This window comes from Scaptodrosophila lebanonensis, unplaced genomic scaffold (assembly GCF_003285725.1).
Source record: "Scaptodrosophila lebanonensis strain 11010-0011.00,11010-0021.00 unplaced genomic scaffold, SlebRS2 tig00000110-arrow-arrow-pilon, whole genome shotgun sequence".
NCBI lineage: Eukaryota > Metazoa > Arthropoda > Insecta > Diptera > Drosophilidae > Scaptodrosophila > Scaptodrosophila lebanonensis.
The window spans coordinates 2,723,899-2,748,958 of record NW_022060573.1 but is presented as its reverse complement, the minus strand read 5'-3'; the positions used below and the strand labels follow the sequence as shown (position 1 = coordinate 2,748,958).

General features: G+C 45.4%; 1 protein-coding gene across 1 annotated transcript; it reads left to right on the top strand.

Annotated features, from left to right (window-relative positions):
- Positions 1 to 987: 987 nt before the first annotated feature.
- LOC115628155 (1-phosphatidylinositol 4,5-bisphosphate phosphodiesterase gamma-1-like) lies at positions 988 to 2,463 on the top strand. Its single transcript, XM_030524128.1, has 2 exons — positions 988 to 1,446; positions 1,743 to 2,463. Exons 1-2 carry the CDS (start codon positions 988 to 990, stop codon positions 2,442 to 2,444), a joined length of 1,161 nt encoding a protein of 386 aa, XP_030379988.1. The 3' UTR covers positions 2,445 to 2,463.
- Positions 2,464 to 25,060: the final 22,597 nt, after the last annotated feature.

Below are 25,060 nucleotides of genomic sequence, written 5' to 3'. Positions count from 1 at the left end.
ATTATTGGAGCAAATATAGAATTTGAAGGCATAATGCGGAAGGGGTAAGAATTACCGTTAAAATACTCGGAGGAGTACGTCGACTAAAAAAATTTGCTAATAATTCAGCACTTACAGAATCATTACAAGAATTGTTATTCGCAAGGAAAAATTACGATGGCAAACGAAGGAGGGCTTATCAGCGGATAAAGCAGGAGTTTTGGAGCAGATGGTCCAAAGAATACTTATTAGAGCTCCAGTTCCGACAATAGTGGACGCAAGCATGGAACAACATCAACCCCGGGGACCTAATTATTGTACGCGAAGACAATGTTCCGCCGCTGCAATGGCCAATGGCCAGGGTTAGAGAGGTCAACCCAGGGGCCGACAGGCAAACATCAAAACTGCAAAAGGAATGTGCCGGAGGCCTATCCATTGGCTCGCACCTTTAACCACGGAACCGATGGAGCTCGCAACCACCCGACCAGCCGCGCGGCGTCGAGTAACCGCGTCAACGGTACCTATTACACTCCTCCTTGTCGGATTAGCACTAGTGCCGAAAACAGCCGCTAGTCCACAGAAAATAAACATCACCCAGCTATCAAACGTCCCAGGCATATACTTCGAGGTGGTCTCCTCTACCGTTATCGCAATGTCGACGTGAAAGGCGGACGGGTATCATCTAAAAGAGGTCTTACGAAATCAGACCTCCGTCATCGACAGCACTATAAACATTGTGCAAAGAAATGAAGAAGTCAACGCCAGCAGACTGCGAGCATTGCGGGCACAAATTAACACCATTGAAAATCAAATCGGAAAGCGAGAATCGATGGACTGGCAATTCACAAGCATACACAGCTAACTCTTTTGTTGACAACAATCCGGCGAATAGAAGATATGATTTTTGACGCCAGACACGGGAAGCTAAGTTCGCTGTTGTTATCGCTATGGCAGCTGCTTCAAGAGTTGGAAATAATAAAAGCGAATCTACCCCCAAGGACGGCGTCAATGACACACGAGGACAGCATTCAAGAACTGTACCAGCTAATGTCAACAAAAACAACATGGACCGATGCAAATCTCATCTTCGCCATCACCCTTCCACTTGTTGACGAGGAGCAATTCATGGCGTACAAGATGACACCAAATCCATTCCGAAATTCGGACAATCAGTTGAAAAGCGTCACCAGCGAAGCCGACTTCCTTGTGATCAACGACCATCGAGACAGGTTCTTTACGCTCAACACGCTGCAAATGGCGAAATGCTATCGGCTGAACAGCAACGTTTTAGTCTGCCCAAAGCAGCATATGACGTTTTCCTCCGAAGCACCTATGTGGAGATGTTATCTGAACTTGTTCCTGAACCAGGGTGGGACCCAATGCCCACAATGCTCGGCAACATGGATTCCGTTACACGCGCCGAATACTTGGCTGTTCGCCACAAAAGAGACAGCCAACTTAACAGCGGTATGTGAAACGTATATAAGGAAACTGTTTCTATACGACACGGCCATCCTGGAAGTTGCCCCCACGTGTTCACTAATGGACAGTCAATACTCACTCACAGCGCATCCCACGGTGGCGTCTCAAATACTGGAAGCATACCCAGCATTCGGCAATATAAAAACAGAGACATATGAAACGCAGGAAGCCAGGATCACTCCAAAAAGCGGAGCAGGATCCAATGCAGAATAGTTCACCGAACTACATAGGCAGCTGCAACTATTGAGACTTGAAGACAACGTCAGAGAGGCCCTCAACAGCTTTCCAGCTTTCCGGAATCTAAAGCGGAGAAACAATTCTTTCAACAAAACATGCAGCTATTCCTATCATACCATCGCAATCAAATAAGTCGAGTGTACCCGAAGGGACAGCGTCTGGACTCATCCAATTTTAATCCAGTACCATTCTGGAACATCGGATCTCAGATGATAGCACTCAACTATCAGACTGGTGACAAGGCCATGCAATTGAATCAGTCGAAATTCCGCAATAATGGACAATGTGGTTATATATTAAAGCCGGCCTTCATGATGCTGGATAGCTTTAATCCCAATAACCCATTATCGGATGGACTTAATGAAATTAAAGTCTCGATACGCATTATTGCCGCCCGACATCTATTTCGTGGTGGAAAATCGAACAATCCACAGATTGTGGTGGAAATTTGCGGCGCCTCGTTCGATAGTGGTATCAAATATCGCACTAAAGTAAACGAGAATGGTTTCCATCCCATATGGAACGAATCCTGTGAGTTCATCGTGCGCAATCCCCAGCTGGCTTTGCTAAGATTTGAGGTCCAGGACGAGGATATGTTTGCCGAAACGCATTTCATAGCGCAGGCTTGCTATCCTTTAAATTGCGTACGCCAAGGCTATCGCAGTGTTATCCTGCGCAACAAATTTAGCGAAGAGCTTGAGCTCTCTTCCCTGCTTATCCATTTAAATACTGTAAATGTTTCATAATTAAGGCAAAGATTTGATTCTAAACAAACTTACGTACAAAATGAATATATCAATGAAATGAAAAGGATTGCGCATTTCCATGACAAATGTCATGGCTGCATATAAGCATTCCTAGAATCGATGTACTAAACAAATTTTTAAATGTGCTTCCATAACATTGTATGTATGTGTATCTATTTATGTATGACCATTTATTTATTATTCTTTAAAGTGCCTACATATGTATGTACTATGGACTTCTTTACTGAGATTTATGACTTGCATTTTTATACTTCACTACCTGCATATGTATACATATATATTTATATATATAAGTATGCACCCAAGTACAATATATTGTGTGTATTGTAACGACGCGTTGCATAGCGGGCAGCCGCGCGTCATTACGAGTAGTTATAAGCATAAGTAACTTTAAGTACAGTAAGCCATGAAGGCAAGTAATTTTAAGTTCTTTCTAAGTTTAGTTAGTTCTCTGCTTTCGGCCCACACGCACTGAAGCGCGGGCAGTTTGAGTTTTGATTTTTGTTAGATTAAAGAAACACGTGGAGAAGTTTTGGCATACCGCCTCTCTTTTATTTGTTGGACAACTCGGCACTTTGGGGTGCCTTATTTATATTAGCATACTCTGGCCGGCGAGCATACCCGCGGCAGAGTAACAACGTTACAAGTGGCGCCCGAGCAGGGACCCCAAAGAAGTTTGAGGTTAGATCCGACCAAGTAGGGAAGAGAGCGTGGACCTACAATGCTACGAACGAGCTGGATACGTGTGCTGCGGAAGGAAGAGCTCAGCACGGTGCTGCGCGAGTTCGACATCGAGGAGACCGGCACCGTGGAGGCGTTGCGGGTACGGCTGGCAACGTTCGTGAAGTCGGCCCAAGAAGAGTACCGACCCCGCCTTGAAGAACTAGCGGCATATTACGAGAACGTGTCGTCGCGTACCGCGGCGACAGGTCAGTTGAGCCCGGTGCCCGGCGGACGGCTGGGAGTCCCGAAACAAGAGGACGTACCGGAGGGGCTGCTCGTCGTGACAGAGGCAAACACGACACCGCTAACTCCTGCGACAGTGCCGACCATCTCGGTAGCGGTCGCGGCCTCGCCGGGAGCTACCACAACCGAGCCCACGGCAGCCTCAGCGACGCCAACAGTGGCTCCAGTGCTCTCAACGGCGGACCTGACACAAGCGATTGCCGAGTTGGCTCAGTACACCCACCGGTTGGCCCAGGCTATGGAGGATGGTTTCCAGAAGCTGTCGAGCCAGGTCTGCGGTTCCACCGCGCCTGCTGGTAATGTGCCTGACGAAGATGACCCAACAGCACCGACTCCAGCGTCACCGCTCGCAAGCGTGCAGGCGGTGGCAGAACCACAGGCGCCAACATCAGCCGTGTCAACCGCATCCGCGGCTGGTTCGGCCCACTCGACAATGTCACGAGCGGAGCGGAGAGCCCTGAGCACGGAGGTGGCACAGTGGGGAGTACGTTTCGACGGCAGCGGGGACCCAAGAACGTTCCTCCGGGACCTGGAAGATAAGGCAGAGATAAGGAACGTGCGATTAGATGAGTTGGTGACCGTGTTACCGGAAATCCTGGTTGGCGAGGCGAAGGAGTGGGAGTGGTCAAGGCGCAATTTGGTACAACGGTGGGCCGAGTTCCGCCAAGACCTACTAAAAGAATATCCAGCGGGTCCCCACATAGAAGAGCGCCGGCGGGAAGCATACAGCCGGGTCCAGGGCGCATCAGAGAGCCCTATCGAGTATGTCCGAGCGATGCAACGACTGATGCGCGGCGCGGGGATGACTGCAGAGGAGCAGCTGAGACTTGTCCACGCCAACGGGCTACCAGAAATACGCGCCAATCTCCGCCTGGCAGGCGAAGAAGTGAGCTCACTCGATGGGTACGTACAGGCGGCACAGGGCGTGCACCAAGCAATCTTAGCACGGTCACAGGCGGCCGGCAATGATGAGACGAACGCCACACACCCTACGCCGATCCCACAGCCGGTGGCGGTTGGCCCAGCGGACACGTATCGCCGCCCACCCATCTGCAGACGTTGCGGGATGGGAGGGCACAGTACGGACGCGTGCCCAAACTCTCAACAGCTCTACTGTTGGGACTGTGGTAAGATGGGGGTGCGTGCGAACGAATGCTGCCGACGCGCAGTGATCAACCAAGAAGTCGACGAATTGCTGGCAAAGGGCTGCATCGAGCAATCCGACAGTGCCTACAGCGCACCCATCGTGTTGGTGCGCAAGAAGACAGGCGCCTGGAGGATGTGCATCGACTATCGGCAGCTGAACGAACGCTCAGAACCAGATGCGTACCCAATTCCGCGGATCCAGCACATTTTGGAGCAGCTGCGCCAGGCCAAATACATAAGTAGCATCGATTTGCGGAATGCGTACTGGCAGATTCCGATGGAGCGCGAAAGCCAGCGATATACAGCGTTCACGGTGCCAGGACGCGGGCTGTTCCAGTGGCGTGTGATGCCGTTCGGCCTGCATTCTGCGCCCGCAACATTCCAGAGGGCGTTGGACAGCGTCATTGGCCCAGACATGGCACCGCACGCGTTTGCATACCTCGACGACATAGTGGTGGTCGGTAGGACGTTCGAGGAACACTTGAGCAATTTGCGCGAGGTGTTCCGGCGACTGCGAGCGGCCAATCTGCGAATAAATCGAGATAAGTGGGAATTCTTTCGTAAATCCATTAGGTACCTGGGGCACCTGGTGACGGAGGCGGGCATCCAAACGGATCCGGAGAAGGTAGCAGCCATCCACGAGCTGAAGCCGCCATCAAATCTAAAACAATTGCGGCAGTACATTGGAATGGCCTCGTGGTATCGACGCTTCATACCAAATTTCGCCACAACGGTTGGGCCCCTTACCGAACTGTTGAAGAAGGGCCACAAGTGGAGTTGGGGAAAGCAGCAGCAGGAGGCATTCCAGTGTATCCAGAAGCAGCTGATGGAAGCTCCGGTGTTGGCGTGCCCCGATTTCTCTCGACGTTTCTGCCTACAGACGGACGCCAGCGAGTATGGGCTGGGCGCGGTTCTGACGCAAGACATAGACGGCCACGAACACGTAATTTCCTACGCCAGTAGGAAGCTGCAGAAAGCGGAGGTCAACTACAGCGCCACGGAGAAGGAGTGCCTCGCAATTGTGTGGGGAATCCGAAAACTGCGACACTATTTGGAAGGCTACCATTTCACTGTCGTGACTGATCACTTGGCGTTGCGTTGGCTCAACTCGATTGAGAGCCCCACCGGCCGCATCGCACGCTGGGCTTTGGAGCTGCAGCAGTACACCTTCGATGTCCAGTACCGAAAAGGAGCCTTGAATGTGGTGGCCGACGCACTGTCACGACAACCACGCGAGGTGGTCGGCCGTGCACACGTGGAGTCAGAGGCAGCACCAACTTGTAAATGGTTACAGCGGCTGACGGCAGCGGTGTTGGAGAGTCCCAGCAAGTACCCAGATTACGCCATACAGAACGACAGGTTGTACCGCCGCATCGCTCACGTGCTAGGAGAAGATGAGGTGTCACCATGGAGGCTATGCGTGGCCGCGCCTCTACGACTGGAGGTGTTGAGAGAATGCCACGACGACGCAACAGCGGGCCATATGGGAGTACGCCGAACCTGTGCACGCGTTGCAGACCGATACCACTTGCCTGGTCTGTATCGCGACGTAGCGAAGTATGTGCACCAGTGCCTGTTGTGCCAACGCTATAAAGCCCAGCAACAGCTGACGGCAGGCAAGATGCGCTTCAAACCAGCGGAGGCAGCGTGGGACGTCGTCTGCGCCGATTTTGTGGGGCCGCTGCCGCGGTCCAAGCGGGGCAACGCGTATCTACTGGTCCTGGTCGATAAGTTCAGTAAATGGGCAGAACTGGTCCCCATCCGCAAGGCGACGGCAGCGGCAGTGAAGCTGGCCTTGCGAGAGCGGATTCTGGCACGGTTTGGCACACCAAGGAAGCTCATTACAGACAACGGAGCCCAGTTTACGAGCCGCGCACTGAAGCAGTTCCTCGCCGAGGCAGGCATCCAGCAACAACTGACGGCACCATACACACCTCAGGAGAATCCCACTGAGCGGACCAATAGAACGGTCAAAACATTGATGGCCCAGCTGGCGGACGGGCAGCACAACACGTGGGACGAACAACTGCCGGAAGCACAATTGGCCATTAATACAGCAATTTCAGACGCAACGGGCTACTCACCGGCTTTCATCCTATTTGGAAGAGAACCACGGCACCCACACACACTGTACGGCAGGGATCCTGATGCCCCTGAGGCAGCACCAGGTAGCCCAGAAACACACGCGACGCTGCTACAGTTTGTTGCCCGCATAGCAAGAAGAAACCAAGGGGTGGCCAGCGAGGATCAGGCACGCCAGTACAATCTGCGGAGACGCGAGTGGCGACCCAAACTGGGCGACGAGGTGCTCGTGCGACAACATCACCTGTCCAACGCAGCCGAGCAGTTTGCGGCCAAGCTGGCGCCTCGCTTCGATGGACCATTCACAGTGCGGGCATTCATATCCCCTGTTATAGTGCGTGTGCGACCAGTAGCGGGCGGCAGAGGTAGAACGGCACACGTGCGGGATCTGAAAGCGGTGAATGCAGAAGACAGCGAAGCCGACAGAGGCAGCGTTAGCATGGTCACTGGGACCACGCCACCGACAGCTTCACAGCAGCCACAACACCAATCTCCGCAGACGCAGCGGCAGTCCGGGCAACTAGATCGGCCATGTCAACGAACACGACGAAGGCAGCCGTGGTCGCAACAGCCGCACAACAGCCAAGACAGCAGTTACAGCAGCCAGGGCCCTATTGGTCACACAGACAGCAACAACAGCAGTGCAACGGGCGTCCACTTAAGCGGGAGCGGCAAAGTGGCCGTTCTGGCCGAGGAGGACACCCATGTGAGCATAAGACATAACTAGACAAAACTTTCTGTTACGTTTCAGGCCTGAAATAGCCCAGGACCGGAAATCAAGCATAATATAAACATGTGGGCGGTGATGCCGGGTTACCAGAGCGACAGGTGGCCGTCGATAACGAGTTATCGTGGAGATGCGATAAGTGGCAGCACCGACCACTATCGCTGCAAGTGGTAACACCGACGATAGACCGTCGGGCATGGGTAGCACTGGCAAACCGCGAGAGGTGGCAGCGCTAATCAAACAGCTGGCACAACAGCATTGCACGAGGGGACCGGCGTGTCGAGCGACAAAAATTGGAGAAACAACATAAGGTTAAAACTAGGAAAACGAAACATGGACGAGACAAGAGACTATAAGGACCTGGAGAAGTGGTGTATGCTGCAGGAACAGATGGCATTCGACCGGGACCCCCGGAACTGCCAGTTTCGGGCGCCCGCAAGCTCACCAACGCCGGCAGACAACCAACGTCGCCGCCGTGGGCACCGGGGGGGCCGTCGAGTGAGAGAGCGACGCCAGCGGATGCAGCAGGCACGACTAGATGAACAGCAGCGAGTGCAACGCCAACGGGCACAACAGGCGCGGCTGGAGGAGCAGCAGCGCGTTGAGAGGCTGCGGCGGCGGGAACAGCGACAACGCGAGCAGCAGCCGCGGCTGGAAGTAGCCATGCGAGTGGTGGAGGCGCATCTAATATACGCCATATGCGTACAGGAGCTGAAACGGCCGCATGCGGAGGGGCCGCAGGTGGTGCAGCCGCATGTCCATTGGCCAGTGTTCATGGCGTGGGGCCGAGAGCCCGATGGCACGGCGTGCGAACAACCGATGGTGGTGCTGGAGAGGTGCGACTGCCCCACCAAGCCCCTTGCATGGGCTATGTTTACACCAGCGGAGGCGCATGGCTTACGACGGATGACGGAAGAAGGGAGGCTTCCGATGGTGGCGTTGGCAGCCACCCCCCTCGACCGGATCGTGTTCCGCGCAAGAAGGGGAAACGTGCCCCGCTCAGGAAGGGGGGACGTGTAACGACGCGTTGCATAGCGGGCAGCCGCGCGTCATTACGAGTAGTTATAAGCATAAGTAACTTTAAGTACAGTAAGCCATGAAGGCAAGTAATTTTAAGTTCTTTCTAAGTTTAGTTAGTTCTCTGCTTTCGGCCCACACGCACTGAAGCGCGGGCAGTTTGAGTTTTGATTTTTGTTAGATTAAAGAAACACGTGGAGAAGTTTTGGCATACCGCCTCTCTTTTATTTGTTGGACAACTCGGCACTTTGGGGTGCCTTATTTATATTAGCATACTCTGGCCGGCGAGCATACCCGCGGCAGAGTAACAACGTTACAGTATTTATTTAACTATTTTCTTTATACGCCTAATTAAACGTTGCAATTTATTTATCAATCAATGTCTGATATGTAATTTTTCAATAATTATATGCCAAATAAAAAAAAAAAAAAAAAAAAAAAAAAACACACAAGCTAATGTGTGGAGGATTCGCTCTCATATCCATCGGGCTGGGCGTCCGGCACGCACTCAAAACAAAAAGTCAAAGCTTTGCCATGAGCCGCCAGCCTCCAGCGCCGTTGCAACTAGCACCAGCTCCCAGGACCATCGGCCAGAAACCATGAGCCTGCAGTACCTAAATCAAACCCCATAACTAAGGCCAATTAACACATGACCTTAATTCAGCGACGACCCAAACCAATCACAACTAGCAAATAAGAATGAAATGACCGCCTGAGCGAATACTATGCCATTCGCTGCAACCGCACCGCATGCAAGCAAGCTGACAACAGCAAAGGTTGGCATTAAGATTCCATAAGAACAAACACAAGTAATACAAAGGAACAGCAACTTTATTGGTACAAGAAAGCGACATATACATCGTCAGACTCAGAGGGCTCAACAACCGTTTAAGAGACGCTGAACAATTCCCGGCCCTTTTGGTACCGTTTGTGATGCCTCAGCACCACGTCACAATCTGGAGAGAAGAAAGAGACAGACCGTAAGCCATCGCCACAAGCCACAAGCAATTCAAAACCACGTAAACTCGCGATTTGGAGGGCGAGGGGGGTGAGGGAGAATAAACAGAGGCAATAAATCAGCGTAAGCAGAACACAAACGACGGCAGGTAGGCAGTAATGCAGCGCAAGCAACAGCGGCAAATAGGTCACCAAGCCATGGTATTGGTGGCAAACAATGATGCATATCGGCAAAACTAGATCAGCCAAGAAACAAGCAAGTGCCAGCAGAACACCAATAGGGCACAAAATTAGGGCATTTCTAAAAGTTAAATAGTTCAATAAGTAGACACAAAGGCATTTTGTAAGTAAATTATCACTATATAAGCCCATCTCGGGCTCAATAAAATTCAGTGTAGGAACCACAGTGCACAACTTTCAGTACGACAAGTGCAAATCACACGTCAAATTTGAAATCCACAACCTGGTCCACTCATTCTCAACCAAGACTACAGGTCTTTTAACAAACAAGTGTCCAATCACATCCAACTATTGCCGTGCAGGACCAAGAATCCTGCAACAACATCATTCAAGCAACAACGAAGTGTTGCTGAAAAAGTTAGCAAACACACTAACTTCAATTCTCAATCAGTCCTACGCGGACTCCTCCTGCGAATAAACAAGAAGCATAAAGTGAATAGAACAGAAAGTACTTTAACTGGTAAGTCTGAGTTTTGTAGCCAGAGTTTGGATGGAAAAACCTTATAGGTCTTTGGGTTTTTCTTCGCCTGTTATTGCAGGTTGGCCCATTTTGGGTTATATTTTGTGGAGCTGTGCAATTGATTGGCTCCGGCAGGCCCAGCCGCTCATACATTTCTTACAGTAGACGACTTTAACAGATCGCCGAAAGCATTCGGGTCAACCTAAACAGCCCCACAACTTGGTTTGCTAGCTAAGGCATGGCTAGTGCCCTTTAGCGCCTTCACGGTCACGGTGGTTTCAACACGACTCCTTAGTTTAATAATTGATATTTGCGAAAAATGCATTAAGTGTTTTGTGAGATTTAACCTTATGCATTAAGCATTGAGCAAAAAAAAACCTTGTTTTGTGATTTAGTTGTTATATGTTTTTTTTTTTTTGTTATGCAGAGAGAGGAAACAATTCCACATAGCGTTTGCTCAAACCTTTAGTTATTGAATATTCATATTTTCTTCCTCTTTCCTGACGAAATTTAATAAGGCTGTCTAGCTGTAAAGTTTTTTTGCACATTTCATTTCATTTTTATTTGCCTTCAATAGTATACCGTATTTTTTTTTCTAAAATGATAATAATGATAATAGTGGAGTTAATTGTTTCATCGAAGAATTAAATTTTATAATGTATTACTGAAGAACCAGTTTTTTTTTTGTGTTCCGCCCAGCTGAGAGAGCAAAAGGGGTCATTTCACTCCCCCGCATCAGGTGATACTGATTAGACACTTTACAATGACCACGGTAGGGTTGGCGACTAGAGCCTAAGAAACAGCTGAGCTGCCCGTAGAATTTATTTTGCCTTAGTGTTTCTTTGTTGTTGCTATTCGCTGTAAATGTTCCTGTACACAATCTTTTTCTTTGGTCCGTATGCGTGTGTACTCTTTTTTTTTGCTAGTTCGTCCTATGCGTCCTATGACTTATATTGAAAACCTCCCAATTGCAGACGAGCCAGAGTCGGATCATAGCGTGCCGCTCTCGCCCATGTAGCTTGCTCGTTACAAAGACTTTTTTCACAATGAAAAAAAAAATAATCATTGGAATATAAACCCTATAATTTTTCAGAACAATTTACATCATAAGTATAAATATTTGGTAGACGTCGGACGTATTTTTATTTCGCTCCGCCGTGTGTTAAAATTATAGTGCAACTAACGCCAAATTAACCAAATTAATTCGCGGAAAGGCGCTCCGGGTATGCATGGGCACTTATGCCCGTGCGACCCATGTAAATTGATCATATATTGTGATTACAACAAAAAAAAAACAGACTAAATTTTGTGAAAAAATAAAGTAATGCCAACAAGTAAGAGCATAAGCTCTGTAAGCAACAAAGAAAAAATGAGCCAGTATCGTGCTCGGAAACAACAACAAGACGAACGTCGACTTTCGTCACTTCGCAACAACGTGTACTTTTCTATACAACTGCATTACTACAAGCTAATGCGGAAAGCGAACGCTCTCTCTCCCCTGCGTTAATATGCTCATCCAGCACATTGCAAAGTGGGTCATGGAGTGCCCAGTGCCCGTCTCCGTACAGAATTGGTTAAAAAACTCACTACCAATATTGGCGAAAACAAATTCTATGTTACGTCTATAAAAAGGGGTAGCATAAATGAAACTAAAATACAAGTCAATGATGTAAATACCTATCGATCACTGGTCAAATACCTCGACCATGAAAAGGTGAACTATTACACTTAGCAACTTAAAAGTAGCAAGTGGTTATCAAATGAATCGAGCCAACAGTTCAAGTGAGCGAGATAAAAGATGGACTTAAAGATATGGTGTTTGAAGTCAAAATGGCAATTAGCATAATAAATAGAAAAAAAATTCCCCCACCAATGTTCAAAGTAGAACTGACACCTGACTGTATGCCTATAAGTAAAAACGAAGTTCACCCAAATTACAAGCTGCAATATCTACTGCACCGTAGAATTACCGTTGAGAAACCGCACAAACGAAATGGACCTGTCCAATGCACAAACTGCCAGGCATATGGAATATACACAAAAACCTATTGTACCCTACGCGCAGTCTGTGTTGCCTGCGGGGATTTGTACATTTCTTCGATCTAATAGGTGACCGCTTCATAGCAGCTGGTGACTACAATGCCAAACACACACATTGAGGATCCCGACTCATCAACCCAAAAGGAAGGCAACTATATAACGCTATAATAACACCACGAAACAAGCTTGACTTTATTTCTCCGGGCTGGCCTACATATTGGCCCACAGATCCAAAGAAGCAACCAAACTTGATTGATTTTGCTGTTGCTGCCACAGACTCAGATTTGTGTGGAGCACTTAACAGATCTATCATCGGATCACTCGCCAATCCTTCTTCACCTTTATGACCACCCACAGTACTCGGAGCGCCCACAATTTTTAACTTCTAGAAAAACTGACTGGCTTAAATATAGGAAGTGCGTAAGTTCCCATATTGATGGCTGCCCAAACATTAACTGCTGTTGTTGTTTGTTGAGTTAGCCCCTAATAATAAACTAGTAGTTGAGTATTTTACAATTGATACTTGAACCAAGTATAATTCGGAGGAGCTGAAAAAGAATGTGAGATCAGAAGGGCACGAGTGTTTTTGTGGTTCTGTCTGTTTATTGATTGAAATGCAAGGGCTTCTATACAAAATTTTGAATGTGCGTAGTTCTTATTATTTCTAATCCAAGTGTCTCTAAAAATATATCGTCGCTGGGGTAGCAGCCGGTTGGTAGTTGTTTTGTGCACATGCGCTGTCGCTATTCTAACAATAAACAGCAACAAAACTTGCGTGGCCCATGCGTAGCTCATGTTACGGTCAAGTGCGTGTGACATTGACAGTACGATGAACTTCAGCGATGTGGGGCATAGATGAACACCAACATACTCCCGGCCGTTAAACAATTGTTTAACCTTCACTTAACCTTCACATATCGACAGTGAAAGTGTTCTGGGGCTCTTCTGGTTGACGATTGAAATCATCCAGTTCGATGTTTTTCGCCTGGTGCCTTTTTGTTTCGGAATATTTCATTACATCGCTCGGATGTAGATGCAATAACGTGTTATGTTTTTTATTGCAATTAAGGCATCTTCAGGAACGGCATTCTAGGGCTCTATGATTATTTTCCAAGCAGTTTACGCATAATCCTTGCATTTGTGCTCAGCTTGGTCTTTCTGAGGCTGATTGTGCTTTAAATTTGTCGCATTGAAAAATCGAGTGGTTACGCTGATTACAAAATGTGCATGTTTTGTCTGTGTTAGCTGTGCATGCCTTATATTTTTCCTTGTTTCCTTGCTTGCTTCCGATGACCTCCAAAGACAAAAAGCGTTACTCAAGGATGGATATAAACTCCTCTAAAGATTGGAGTTGCCGTGTGCCCAGTATGGACTGTTCATACAATTTCTTCGTCAAGATGTGCAGCAACATTGAATCCCAAGAATAGGTGCTGATATTCATGTTCTTTAATGCAGCCATTGTTTCATGAATCGTGTCATGAAACTGTTTTATTGGCCAGGCTTCACCCACAACTTGTGGCTGGTCTAAGAGTTTTTTCAGCAGTGCTGAACATAAAACTCGTTAATTATTAAAACGATCCTGAAGCATTTTCCATGCTGTCTCGTAGTTTGCTTCAGTGAGCGAGAGGTGGCGAATCAGTCCTTCTGTTTCGCCTTGAACATTGGGCTTCAAGTACCACATTTTTGGATTGTGGTCCTCATAAATCATTTTCTTGAAGATGTCATGAAATTGTTGCCACTTGAGATAGTCACCATAAAATTTCGGCAGCTGCAACGACAATTGACTTGTCATTTGTGTTGTTGCGTCAAGTGCACTGTCTGTGTTAGGTGTTGCATTCATTTTCATAACAGCACTTTCAGCAGAAATATAATTGGCTACATTATAGGCCAGGCTGTCAGGGTTTTCAAAGTCTCTATAGATTTGAAAATGGAGATCGGAAATTTGACTCCAATATTTCTCCACCATAGGCCTCAGTTGATGTTTGTTTTGAAGTGTCATTTCTCCCATTATGCGAGACGATGCACTCATCAAAGCATTTTGTTGCCTTATATGTGGCTCAATATTTTGTGTTTTAGTTTCAGCATTGTCATTCAGGAGGCTGAGGTCCATGTCAAAAGTTTGAAGCATGGTTGCGTGCTGAGTAAATTTAGTTAAATACTCATTAGCGATATCTATTATTTTTGTACAATACTCGCTTTCAAAATAGCTGTGGTCTATTATTTGACCATTAAAGCAACAATAACATTATTCTTGCCCCCTTGAAACTGCTCTCGAAGATGGCTTAGCCTTGCCTTTCTTTCTTCGTAGTAAGATTTCGTTTTTCTATCCTGGGAATCCTTTTTGTAATTCCTTATCAGGGTTTGAATGTCTTCTCCCAGCAATGCCTGCTTAGTAAGCAGCGAATCCAATTCTGGAGATAGAGTTGCCATTTTTCCAAACTGGTATTAGTTGTCAGACCCGTTGGAGGTGTCGTGCCTATCGCAGATATTCGAAATACTACTCCTGAATCGCATCAAGCAGCACCTTCATACCAACAGTGCAATCCCAAATCACCAATTGTCGCCCAAGCCTTTGAGCGCGTTTGGCGGGATGGTTTAGTCCACAAAATCAAAATATTACTTCCACAGAACATCCATAAAATACTGGATTCATACCTACAGCAAAGAAGTTTCGCAAAGATGCAAAGATTTCCTCTCCGAATACCATCCAATTGAAGCTGGTGTACCCCAAGGGAGCGTGCTTGGACCGACACTGTATATCATATACACAGCAGATATACCGACAAACATTCATACAACAATTTCGACATTTGCTGATGATACTGCCATCCTAAGTCGCTCCAAGTGCCCAACAAGGACTACAGAACTCTTATCATCTCACCTCGTGGCGATAGAAGAATGGCTAGCAAACTGGCGTATACATGTAAACGAGCAAAAGTGGAAATATATCACCTTTACTCTAAACAACTCGCTAAACAACATTAATACAAAAAACTAAAGTAACATACCTTGGTGTCCATTTGAATAGACGACTTACTTAGCGCAAACATTTTGAAACGAAGAGAGATAAACTGAAACTAAAAGCTATGTCGCTGCGAAAACTAGTATTAAGAAATTTATCGTTATCGTTAAGTATTTGGAGTATGGCTCTTCTGGTCACACTGGTCAAGAAGAAGGAGTTGGGAAGAACGGAAAATAAATGTGCGCATAAGTCGTTGTTTAATAAATATAATTTCGCTGTACCAATAAACATACAACACATAAGTGGTCCTTCGAGCCGGATCATATTATTGATACCACCTATAGTTATACAGTCCGCTATAAATAATAAACATTTACAAAAGTCAAAATGTGGCAGTGGAAAGATATTCAAATCAAGCGCATTGATTCTTGGAAATCGCAAAGCTTGAGAGACGTGCATTTTGCAACATTCCTGAAGTTTACAACCGAAACACTCATCAAACGACAACTTCGTTCGTTTAGTGGACATATTTACAACAACGCAGCAAAAGAAAATCACGAGCTGGCAATTATCAAGGAACTAGGCGAAAACGCTTTATTGCGCGTCTGTGAATTTCTTGACATCGGCGTCGATGCAAGCACGCCAAAAACTGTCATGGCGGCCAAAATTGTGGAAGCTATATCAGTTGGTAGCATCGAAAGCGACGATGAGTCAAATGCATCGGATTTGGAGCAGAAACTGGAGGTCTACGAACAAATCGAAAATGTAGATGCGGAAAATGTAAACGTAAAGCGCCAAAAATACAAGATGCAGGAGGAACTCACTTAACTGCAAAACGCATTGGCAGAAGCACATAGTGACGTCACTGCAAACGACGACCAAGGTATAGCGAAAATTAAGAATGGAATCGATAGGTGCACGCGTGAGTTGGATCTTCTTCAAGCGGAAGAAGAAGCATTGGTAAGTAAGAGAAATGTTCTGATAACCAAAGCTGTACTGACAAAATGCTCTTCTTCAAATTCTGCACGGTCCAACGAAAAACACGCACGCTCGCTGTTAAACGAGCAAACGTCCGATTGGGTACACCAGCAACGTAATTCGGAAACACCACACGATGAATCCATGCAAACAACAATGGGAAGAATGCTAGCACGACAAGCTTTCGACGGCAAAAGCTTGGAATTCGACGGATCATCTGCGCTAACCTGGAAGCATTTTATACACCAATTTAAAACTTCAAGCAGGAACTGTGGATTTTCTGGCGAAGAAGACGTACATCGATTATCCAAGGCGCTAAAAGGCTCAGCAAAGGAAAGGGTAGCCTTATTGCTAATTTCAGCAACAGAGCCCTCCAAAATTATAAGTATTTTGGACAGGGCATACGGTGGATCGGAAAATGTGGCCCTTGAGCTAACGTCAAAAGCAAATCAAGTCAAATCAATAACTCAACTATCTGACTTTGAAGAGTTCAATTACGCAGTACAAAACATAAATGCTGCACTAAAGTATACAAAGGGAACTCTAATCGACACTCAAAGACTTCTTGCTACGATGATTGGGAAATTGGCTGAAAACTACCTACGAGAATGGGGCGCATTCTTAAACGACAAAGGCATGCGCGCTTCCTGCTGTACATTCGACACTCTGGCTGAATGGGCACAGAAACAGGCTGATCTTATTCAAGATATTTCATTCTTCCAAAAGGTGTCAGCAATTAATAACCCGGTAACATTGTATGCAGAGCAACAAAAACCGAACAAAATAGTTGATACGGCCGGCCACCCAAAGCCAAAGGCTAGAGCAACTTGTTCTATTTGCAACGAGGATAAACACGACCTCATTAAATGCAACGTTTTTCTCAACTCTACTGTAAAGAAACGCTGGGATCTCGCAAACCGCCATAAAGCGTGCTATTGCTGTTTGAAATTTCATAAAGGTCAGTGCAATCTAAGAGAGGCTTGCAAAATTGAAAATTGCGAGAAATTTCACAACAAACTGCTACACAAACAGGCAAGCGAGGCGACGGTAGTGGCACCGCAAAATTTCAGCGGAGTCATTGCGGAACCAAAGAAGAGTGTCCTTCTTAAAATGGTACCAGTCACAGTTCACGGAGAAAAACATTCCCAACAGATAATTGCCTTTTTAGATGAAGGAAGTACATCCACAATCATGGATATGAGTCTGGCACATGAAATTCGTTTAAAAGGAATCAATGAGCCCTTTTGCTTTAGCTGGACAGGAGGAGTATATAGATACGAGTCAACAGCAGAGCGAGCAAATATCAGGCTAAGTGATACCAGAGGCACAATACACGAGTTAAATGATGTATGGCTAATAAACGATTTAAAGCTTCCTTCGCAACAAATCAACTACGAAAGTCTGTCTAATTCATTGCCACGTAACTTGGTCGACATTAAAAAGTTACAAAACCAACCACCACTGCTGCTAATAGGACAACGCCACGCCAACTTGATCACCACAAGAGCTGTCATCAATGGAGATGAAATACGACCGATGTTATCCAAAACCAAACTAGGTGGGGTAGTACATCGTCCAGTTGATGTGGGCTCAAGAGAGACAAATTTCGTCTGCTGTCAGTTGGAAGATCAAAATCTACAACAAATGATCAAGCGCCAATTTAGTCTGGAAAACTTCGGTGTGTGCGTAACAAGCATTGATAAATCGCAGTCCGCAGAAAATCAACTGGCAGTAAAAATGACTGAATCATCAATAATTCACAACAAAAACCAATACATCGTCAACTTACCTTGGAAAAACGATAAAGTAAAACTCCCAGATAGGAAGGCAATGGCCAGACAGCGTCTAAGGTGCCTAGAACGCAAACTACTGCGAGACAAGAAAACAGCGGAGGCATATAAAACAGAAATCCTGAAATTATTGCAAAAGGGCTACGCAAGTAAGCTGCAAGACGAGGATGTTTTAAAGTCCCCAAAGCTATGGTTCCTACCACACTTCGCAGTTTGCAACCCAAGCAAACCAAGGAAACTACAGCTCGTATTTGACGCGGCTGCTGAGTGTAACGGTACGTCGCTAAATAAAAATTTGCTGACCGGTCCAGACTAGACAACATCAATAGTTGGCATATTAATGAGATTTCGGCTACATAAAATTGCACTTGTAGCAGATATTCGCGAAATGTTCAACCAGGTTCGCATTGCTGACAACGATGCAGCAGCTCAGTGTTTCTTATGGAGAAACCTAAATACAAATACCGAACCAATGGTATACCAGATGAAAGCCATGTTGTTTGGCACAACATCATCACCATTTTTGGCACAATTTGTAAAAAATTACAACGCCAAAAAATACGCAAATGAATACCCAGACGCAGTCAAATCTATTATAGAAAATCACTATGTAGATGATTATTTGGATTCGAAATCATCAATCGAGGAAGCAAACAGCATAATAATAACTATAAGGTATATTCATGCAAAAGCTGGCTTCGAACTTCGACAATTTCTTGCTAATAGCGAGGAGGTGATGAACCAAATTCCATTGGAACTTCGATCTGGCAGCGCCGTCGCAATGTTCGGCGACAAAACTGATCTTCAAGAAAAGATTCTTGGAGTTCTATGGGACGCAAGTGGCGACTATTTTACATACTCAATGAGTACCATGCATCGTGTGAGCAGGGACATATTAATGGACAATATTCTTCCTACAAAGAGGAAGGTATTGTCAGCCGTGAACTCAGTATACGATCCACTGGGTCTGATGACACACATAACAATAAAAGGCAGAATTCTTATGCGAGACATATGGACTTCCGGCATTGGCTGGGATGATGTGATCAACGAAGATCTCAAACCAAAGTGGCAAAAATGGCTTGCAGCGTTGGCTTCTATAGAAAACACGAAAATACCCAGGTGCTATAGTATGGACCTACTAAAGGTCGATCGCATGGAGATGCACATATTTAGCGATGCCAGCAGTAAGGCATACGCAGCAGCTGCATATCTAAGATATTGCTATATGAAATATGACCCGAAATACGATGTGGCACTAGTCGCATCCAGGGCAAGAGTTTCTCCATTAAAATCACTAACAATTCCAAAGCTGGAAATGATGGCTGCATTGATGGGTTGCCGCTTGGCGGGAACAATTCAACAAGAACTGCAGATCAATATTGATCAAAGATACTTTTGGGTAGACTCACAAACCGCACTTGGATGGATACGCAGCGAAAACAGTTTGCCAGTGTTTATTGCTCATCGAGTGGGAGAGATTTGTGAAAAGTCGACAAAATCTGAGTGGCACTGGATATCAACTGAAAACAACATAGCTGATGTCATAACACGTGATGACATAAAGCAACAAAAGTTAGAGAGATGGCAGATTGGGCCAGAATTTCTCAAAAAGCATGAATCGGAATGGCCAAACAAAACATTACCACAGGAGCAAAATAAAAAGCTAGAAATCGTTATGGTTGTGCAACAAGAGGAACACCCATTAAACACACTCCTATAGTTATACAGTCCGCTATAAATAATAAACATTTACAAAAGTCAAAATGTGGCAGTGGAAAGATATTCAAATCAAGCGCATTGATTCTTGGAAATCGCAAAGCTTGAGAGACGTGCATTTTGCAACATTCCTGAAGTTTACAACCGAAACACTCATCAAACGACAACTTCGTTCGTTTAGTGGACATATTTACAACAACGCAGCAAAAGAAAATCACGAGCTGGCAATTATCAAGGAACTAGGCGAAAACGCTTTATTGCGCGTCTGTGAATTTCTTGACATCGGCGTCGATGCAAGCACGCCAAAAACTGTCATGGCGGCCAAAATTGTGGAAGCTATATCAGTTGGTAGCATCGAAAGCGACGATGAGTCAAATGCATCGGATTTGGAGCAGAAACTGGAGGTCTACGAACAAATCGAAAATGTAGATGCGGAAAATGTAAACGTAAAGCGCCAAAAATACAAGATGCAGGAGGAACTCACTTAACTGCAAAACGCATTGGCAGAAGCACATAGTGACGTCACTGCAAACGACGACCAAGATATAGCGAAAATTAAGAATGGAATCGATAGGTGCACGCGTGAGTTGGATCTTCTTCAAGCGGAAGAAGAAGCATTGGTAAGTAAGAGAAATGTTCTGATAACCAAAGCTGTACTGACAAAATGCTCTTCTTCAAATTCTGCACGGTCCAACGAAAAACACGCACGCTCGCTGTTAAACGAGCAAACGTCCGATTGGGTACACCAGCAACGTAATTCGGAAACACCACACGATGAATCCATTCAAACAACAATGGGAAGAATGCTAGCACGACAAGCTTTCGACGGCAAAAGCTTGGAATTCGACGGATCATCTGCGCTAACCTGGAAGCATTTTATACACCAATTTAAAACTTCAAGCAGGAACTGTGGATTTTCTGGCGAAGAAGACGTACATCGATTATCCAAGGCGCTAAAAGGCTCAGCAAAGGAAAAGGTAGCCTTATTGCTAATTTCAGCAACAGAGCCCTCCAAAATTATAAGTATTTTGGACAGGGCATACGGTGGATCGGCAAATGTGGCCCTTGAGCTAACGTCAAAAGCAAATCAAGTCAAATCAATAACTCAACTATCTGACTTTGAAGAGTTCAATTACGCAGTACAAAACATAAATGCTGCACTAAAGTATACAAAGGGAACTCTAATCGACACTCAAAGACTTCTTGCTACGATGATTGGGAAATTGGCTGAAAACTACCTACGAGAATGGGGCGCATTCTTAAACGACAAAGGCATGCGCGCTTCCTGCTGTACATTCGACACTCTGGCTGAATGGTAACAGAAACAGGCTGATCTTATTCAAGATATTTCATTCTTCCAAAAGGTGTCAGCAATTAATAACCCGGTAACATTGTATGCAGAGCAACAAAAACCGAACAAAATAGTTGATACGGCCGGCCACCCAAAGCCAAAGGCTAGAGCAACTTGTTCTATTTGCAACGAGGATAAACACGACCTCATTAAATGCAACGTTTTTCTCAACTCTACTGTAAAGAAACGCTGGGATCTCGCAAACCGCCATAAAGCGTGCTATTGCTGTTTGAAATTTCATAAAGGTCAGTGCAATCTAAGAGAGGCTTGCAAAATTGAAAATTGCGAGAAATTTCACAACAAACTGCTACACAAACAGGCAAGCGAGGCGACGGTAGTGGCACCGCAAAATTTCAGCGGAGTCATTGCGGAACCAAAGAAGAGTGTCCTTCTTAAAATGGTACCAGTCACAGTTCACGGAGAAAAACATTCCCAACAGATAATTGCCTTTTTAGATGAAGGAAGTACATCCACAATCATGGATATGAGTCTGGCACATGAAATTCGTTTAAAAGGAATCAATGAGCCCTTTTGCTTTAGCTGGACAGGAGGAGTATATAGATACGAGTCAACAGCAGAGCGAGCAAATATCAGGCTAAGTGATACCAGAGGCACAATACACGAGTTAAATGATGTATGGCTAATAAACGATTTAAAGCTTCCTTCGCAACAAATCAACTACGAAAGTCTGTCTAATTCATTGCCACGTAACTTGGTCGACATTAAAAAGTTACAAAACCAACCACCACTGCTGCTAATAGGACAACGCCACGCCAACTTGATCACCACAAGAGCTGTCATCAATGGAGATGAAATACGACCGATGTTATCCAAAACCAAACTAGGTGGGGTAGTACATCGTCCAGTTGATGTGGGCTCAAGAGAGACAAATTTCGTCTGCTGTCAGTTGGAAGATCAAAATCTACAACAAATGATCAAGCGCCAATTTAGTCTGGAAAACTTCGGTGTGTGCGTAACAAGCATTGATAAATCGCAGTCCGCAGAAAATCAACTGGCAGTAAAAATGACTGAATCATCAATAATTCACAACAAAAACCAATACATCGTCAACTTACCTTGGAAAAACGATAAAGTAAAACTCCCAGATAGGAAGGCAATGGCCAGACAGCGTCTAAGGTGCCTAGAACGCAAACTACTGCGAGACAAGAAAACAGCGGAGGCATATAAAACAGAAATCCTGAAATTATTGCAAAAGGGCTACGCAAGTAAGCTGCAAGACGAGGATGTTTTAAAGTCCCCAAAGCTATGGTTCCTACCACACTTCGCAGTTTGCAACCCAAGCAAACCAAGGAAACTACAGCTCGTATTTGACGCGGCTGCTGAGTGTAACGGTACGTCGCTAAATAAAAATTTGCTGACCGGTCCAGACTAGACAACATCAATAGTTGGCATATTAATGAGATTTCGGCTACATAAAATTGCACTTGTAGCAGATATTCGCGAAATGTTCAACCAGGTTCGCATTGCTGACAACGATGCAGCAGCTCAGTGTTTCTTATGGAGAAACCTAAATACAAATACCGAACCAATGGTATACCAGATGAAAGCCATGTTGTTTGGCACAACATCATCACCATTTTTGGCACAATTTGTAAAAAATTACAACGCCAAAAAATACGCAAATGAATACCCAGACGCAGTCAAATCTATTATAGAAAATCACTATGTAGATGATTATTTGGATTCGAAATCATCAATCGAGGAAGCAAACAGCATAATAATAACTATAAGGTATATTCATGCAAAAGCTGGCTTCGAACTTCGACAATTTCTTGCTAATAGCGAGGAGGTGATGAACCAAATTCCATTGGAACTTCGATCTGGCAGCGCCGTCGCAATGTTCGGCGACAAAACTGATCTTCAAGAAAAGATTCTTGGAGTTCTATGGGACGCAAGTGGCGACTATTTTACATACTCAATGAGTACCATGCATCGTGTGAGCAGGGACATATTAATGGACAATATTCTTCCTACAAAGAGGAAGGTATTGTCAGCCGTGAACTCAGTATACGATCCACTGGGTCTGATGACACACATAACAATAAAAGGCAGAATTCTTATGCGAGACATATGGACTTCCGGCATTGGCTGGGATGATGTGATCAACGAAGATCTCAAACCAAAGTGGCAAAAATGGCTTGCAGCGTTGGCTTCTATAGAAAACACGAAAATACCCAGGTGCTATAGTATGGACCTACTAAAGGTCGATCGCATGGAGATGCACATATTTAGCGATGCCAGCAGTAAGGCATACGCAGCAGCTGCATATCTAAGATATTGCTATATGAAATATGACCCGAAATACGATGTGGCACTAGTCGCATCCAGGGCAAGAGTTTCTCCATTAAAATCACTAACAATTCCAAAGCTGGAAATGATGGCTGCATTGATGGGTTGCCGCTTGGCGGGAACAATTCAACAAGAACTGCAGATCAATATTGATCAAAGATACTTTTGGGTAGACTCACAAACCGCACTTGGATGGATACGCAGCGAAAACAGTTTGCCAGTGTTTATTGCTCATCGAGTGGGAGAGATTTGTGAAAAGTCGACAAAATCTGAGTGGCACTGGATATCAACTGAAAACAACATAGCTGATGTCATAACACGTGATGACATAAAGCAACAAAAGTTAGAGAGATGGCAGATTGGGCCAGAATTTCTCAAAAAGCATGAATCGGAATGGCCAAACAAAACATTACCACAGGAGCAAAATAAAAAGCTAGAAATCGTTATGGTTGTGCAACAAGAGGAACACCCATTAAACACACTCCTATAGTTATACAGTCCGCTATAAATAATAAACATTTACAAAAGTCAAAATGTGGCAGTGGAAAGATATTCAAATCAAGCGCATTGATTCTTGGAAATCGCAAAGCTTGAGAGACGTGCATTTTGCAACATTCCTGAAGTTTACAACCGAAACACTCATCAAACGACAACTTCGTTCGTTTAGTGGACATATTTACAACAACGCAGCAAAAGAAAATCACGAGCTGGCAATTATCAAGGAACTAGGCGAAAACGCTTTATTGCGCGTCTGTGAATTTCTTGACATCGGCGTCGATGCAAGCACGCCAAAAACTGTCATGGCGGCCAAAATTGTGGAAGCTATATCAGTTGGTAGCATCGAAAGCGACGATGAGTCAAATGCATCGGATTTGGAGCAGAAACTGGAGGTCTACGAACAAATCGAAAATGTAGATGCGGAAAATGTAAACGTAAAGCGCCAAAAATACAAGATGCAGGAGGAACTCACTTAACTGCAAAACGCATTGGCAGAAGCACATAGTGACGTCACTGCAAACGACGACCAAGATATAGCGAAAATTAAGAATGGAATCGATAGGTGCACGCGTGAGTTGGATCTTCTTCAAGCGGAAGAAGAAGCATTGGTAAGTAAGAGAAATGTTCTGATAACCAAAGCTGTACTGACAAAATGCTCTTCTTCAAATTCTGCACGGTCCAACGAAAAACACGCACGCTCGCTGTTAAACGAGCAAACGTCCGATTGGGTACACCAGCAACGTAATTCGGAAACACCACACGATGAATCCATTCAAACAACAATGGGAAGAATGCTAGCACGACAAGCTTTCGACGGCAAAAGCTTGGAATTCGACGGATCATCTGCGCTAACCTGGAAGCATTTTATACACCAATTTAAAACTTCAAGCAGGAACTGTGGATTTTCTGGCGAAGAAGACGTACATCGATTATCCAAGGCGCTAAAAGGCTCAGCAAAGGAAAAGGTAGCCTTATTGCTAATTTCAGCAACAGAGCCCTCCAAAATTATAAGTATTTTGGACAGGGCATACGGTGGATCGGCAAATGTGGCCCTTGAGCTAACGTCAAAAGCAAATCAAGTCAAATCAATAACTCAACTATCTGACTTTGAAGAGTTCAATTACGCAGTACAAAACATAAATGCTGCACTAAAGTATACAAAGGGAACTCTAATCGACACTCAAAGACTTCTTGCTACGATGATTGGGAAATTGGCTGAAAACTACCTACGAGAATGGGGCGCATTCTTAAACGACAAAGGCATGCGCGCTTCCTGCTGTACATTCGACACTCTGGCTGAATGGGCACAGAAACAGGCTGATCTTATTCAAGATATTTCATTCTTCCAAAAG

What these genes read in the sequence shown, in the direction of transcription:
- LOC115628155 (XM_030524128.1), top strand. Translation starts at nt 988, where the DNA reads ATGACACACGAGGACAGCATTCAAGAACTGTACCAGCTAATGTCAACA. An exon ending in AGACAGCCAACTTAACAGCG is followed by an intron (nt 1,447 to 1,742) that starts GTATGTGAAACG and finishes GGCCCTCAACAG; the next exon opens with CTTTCCAGCTTTCCGGAATC.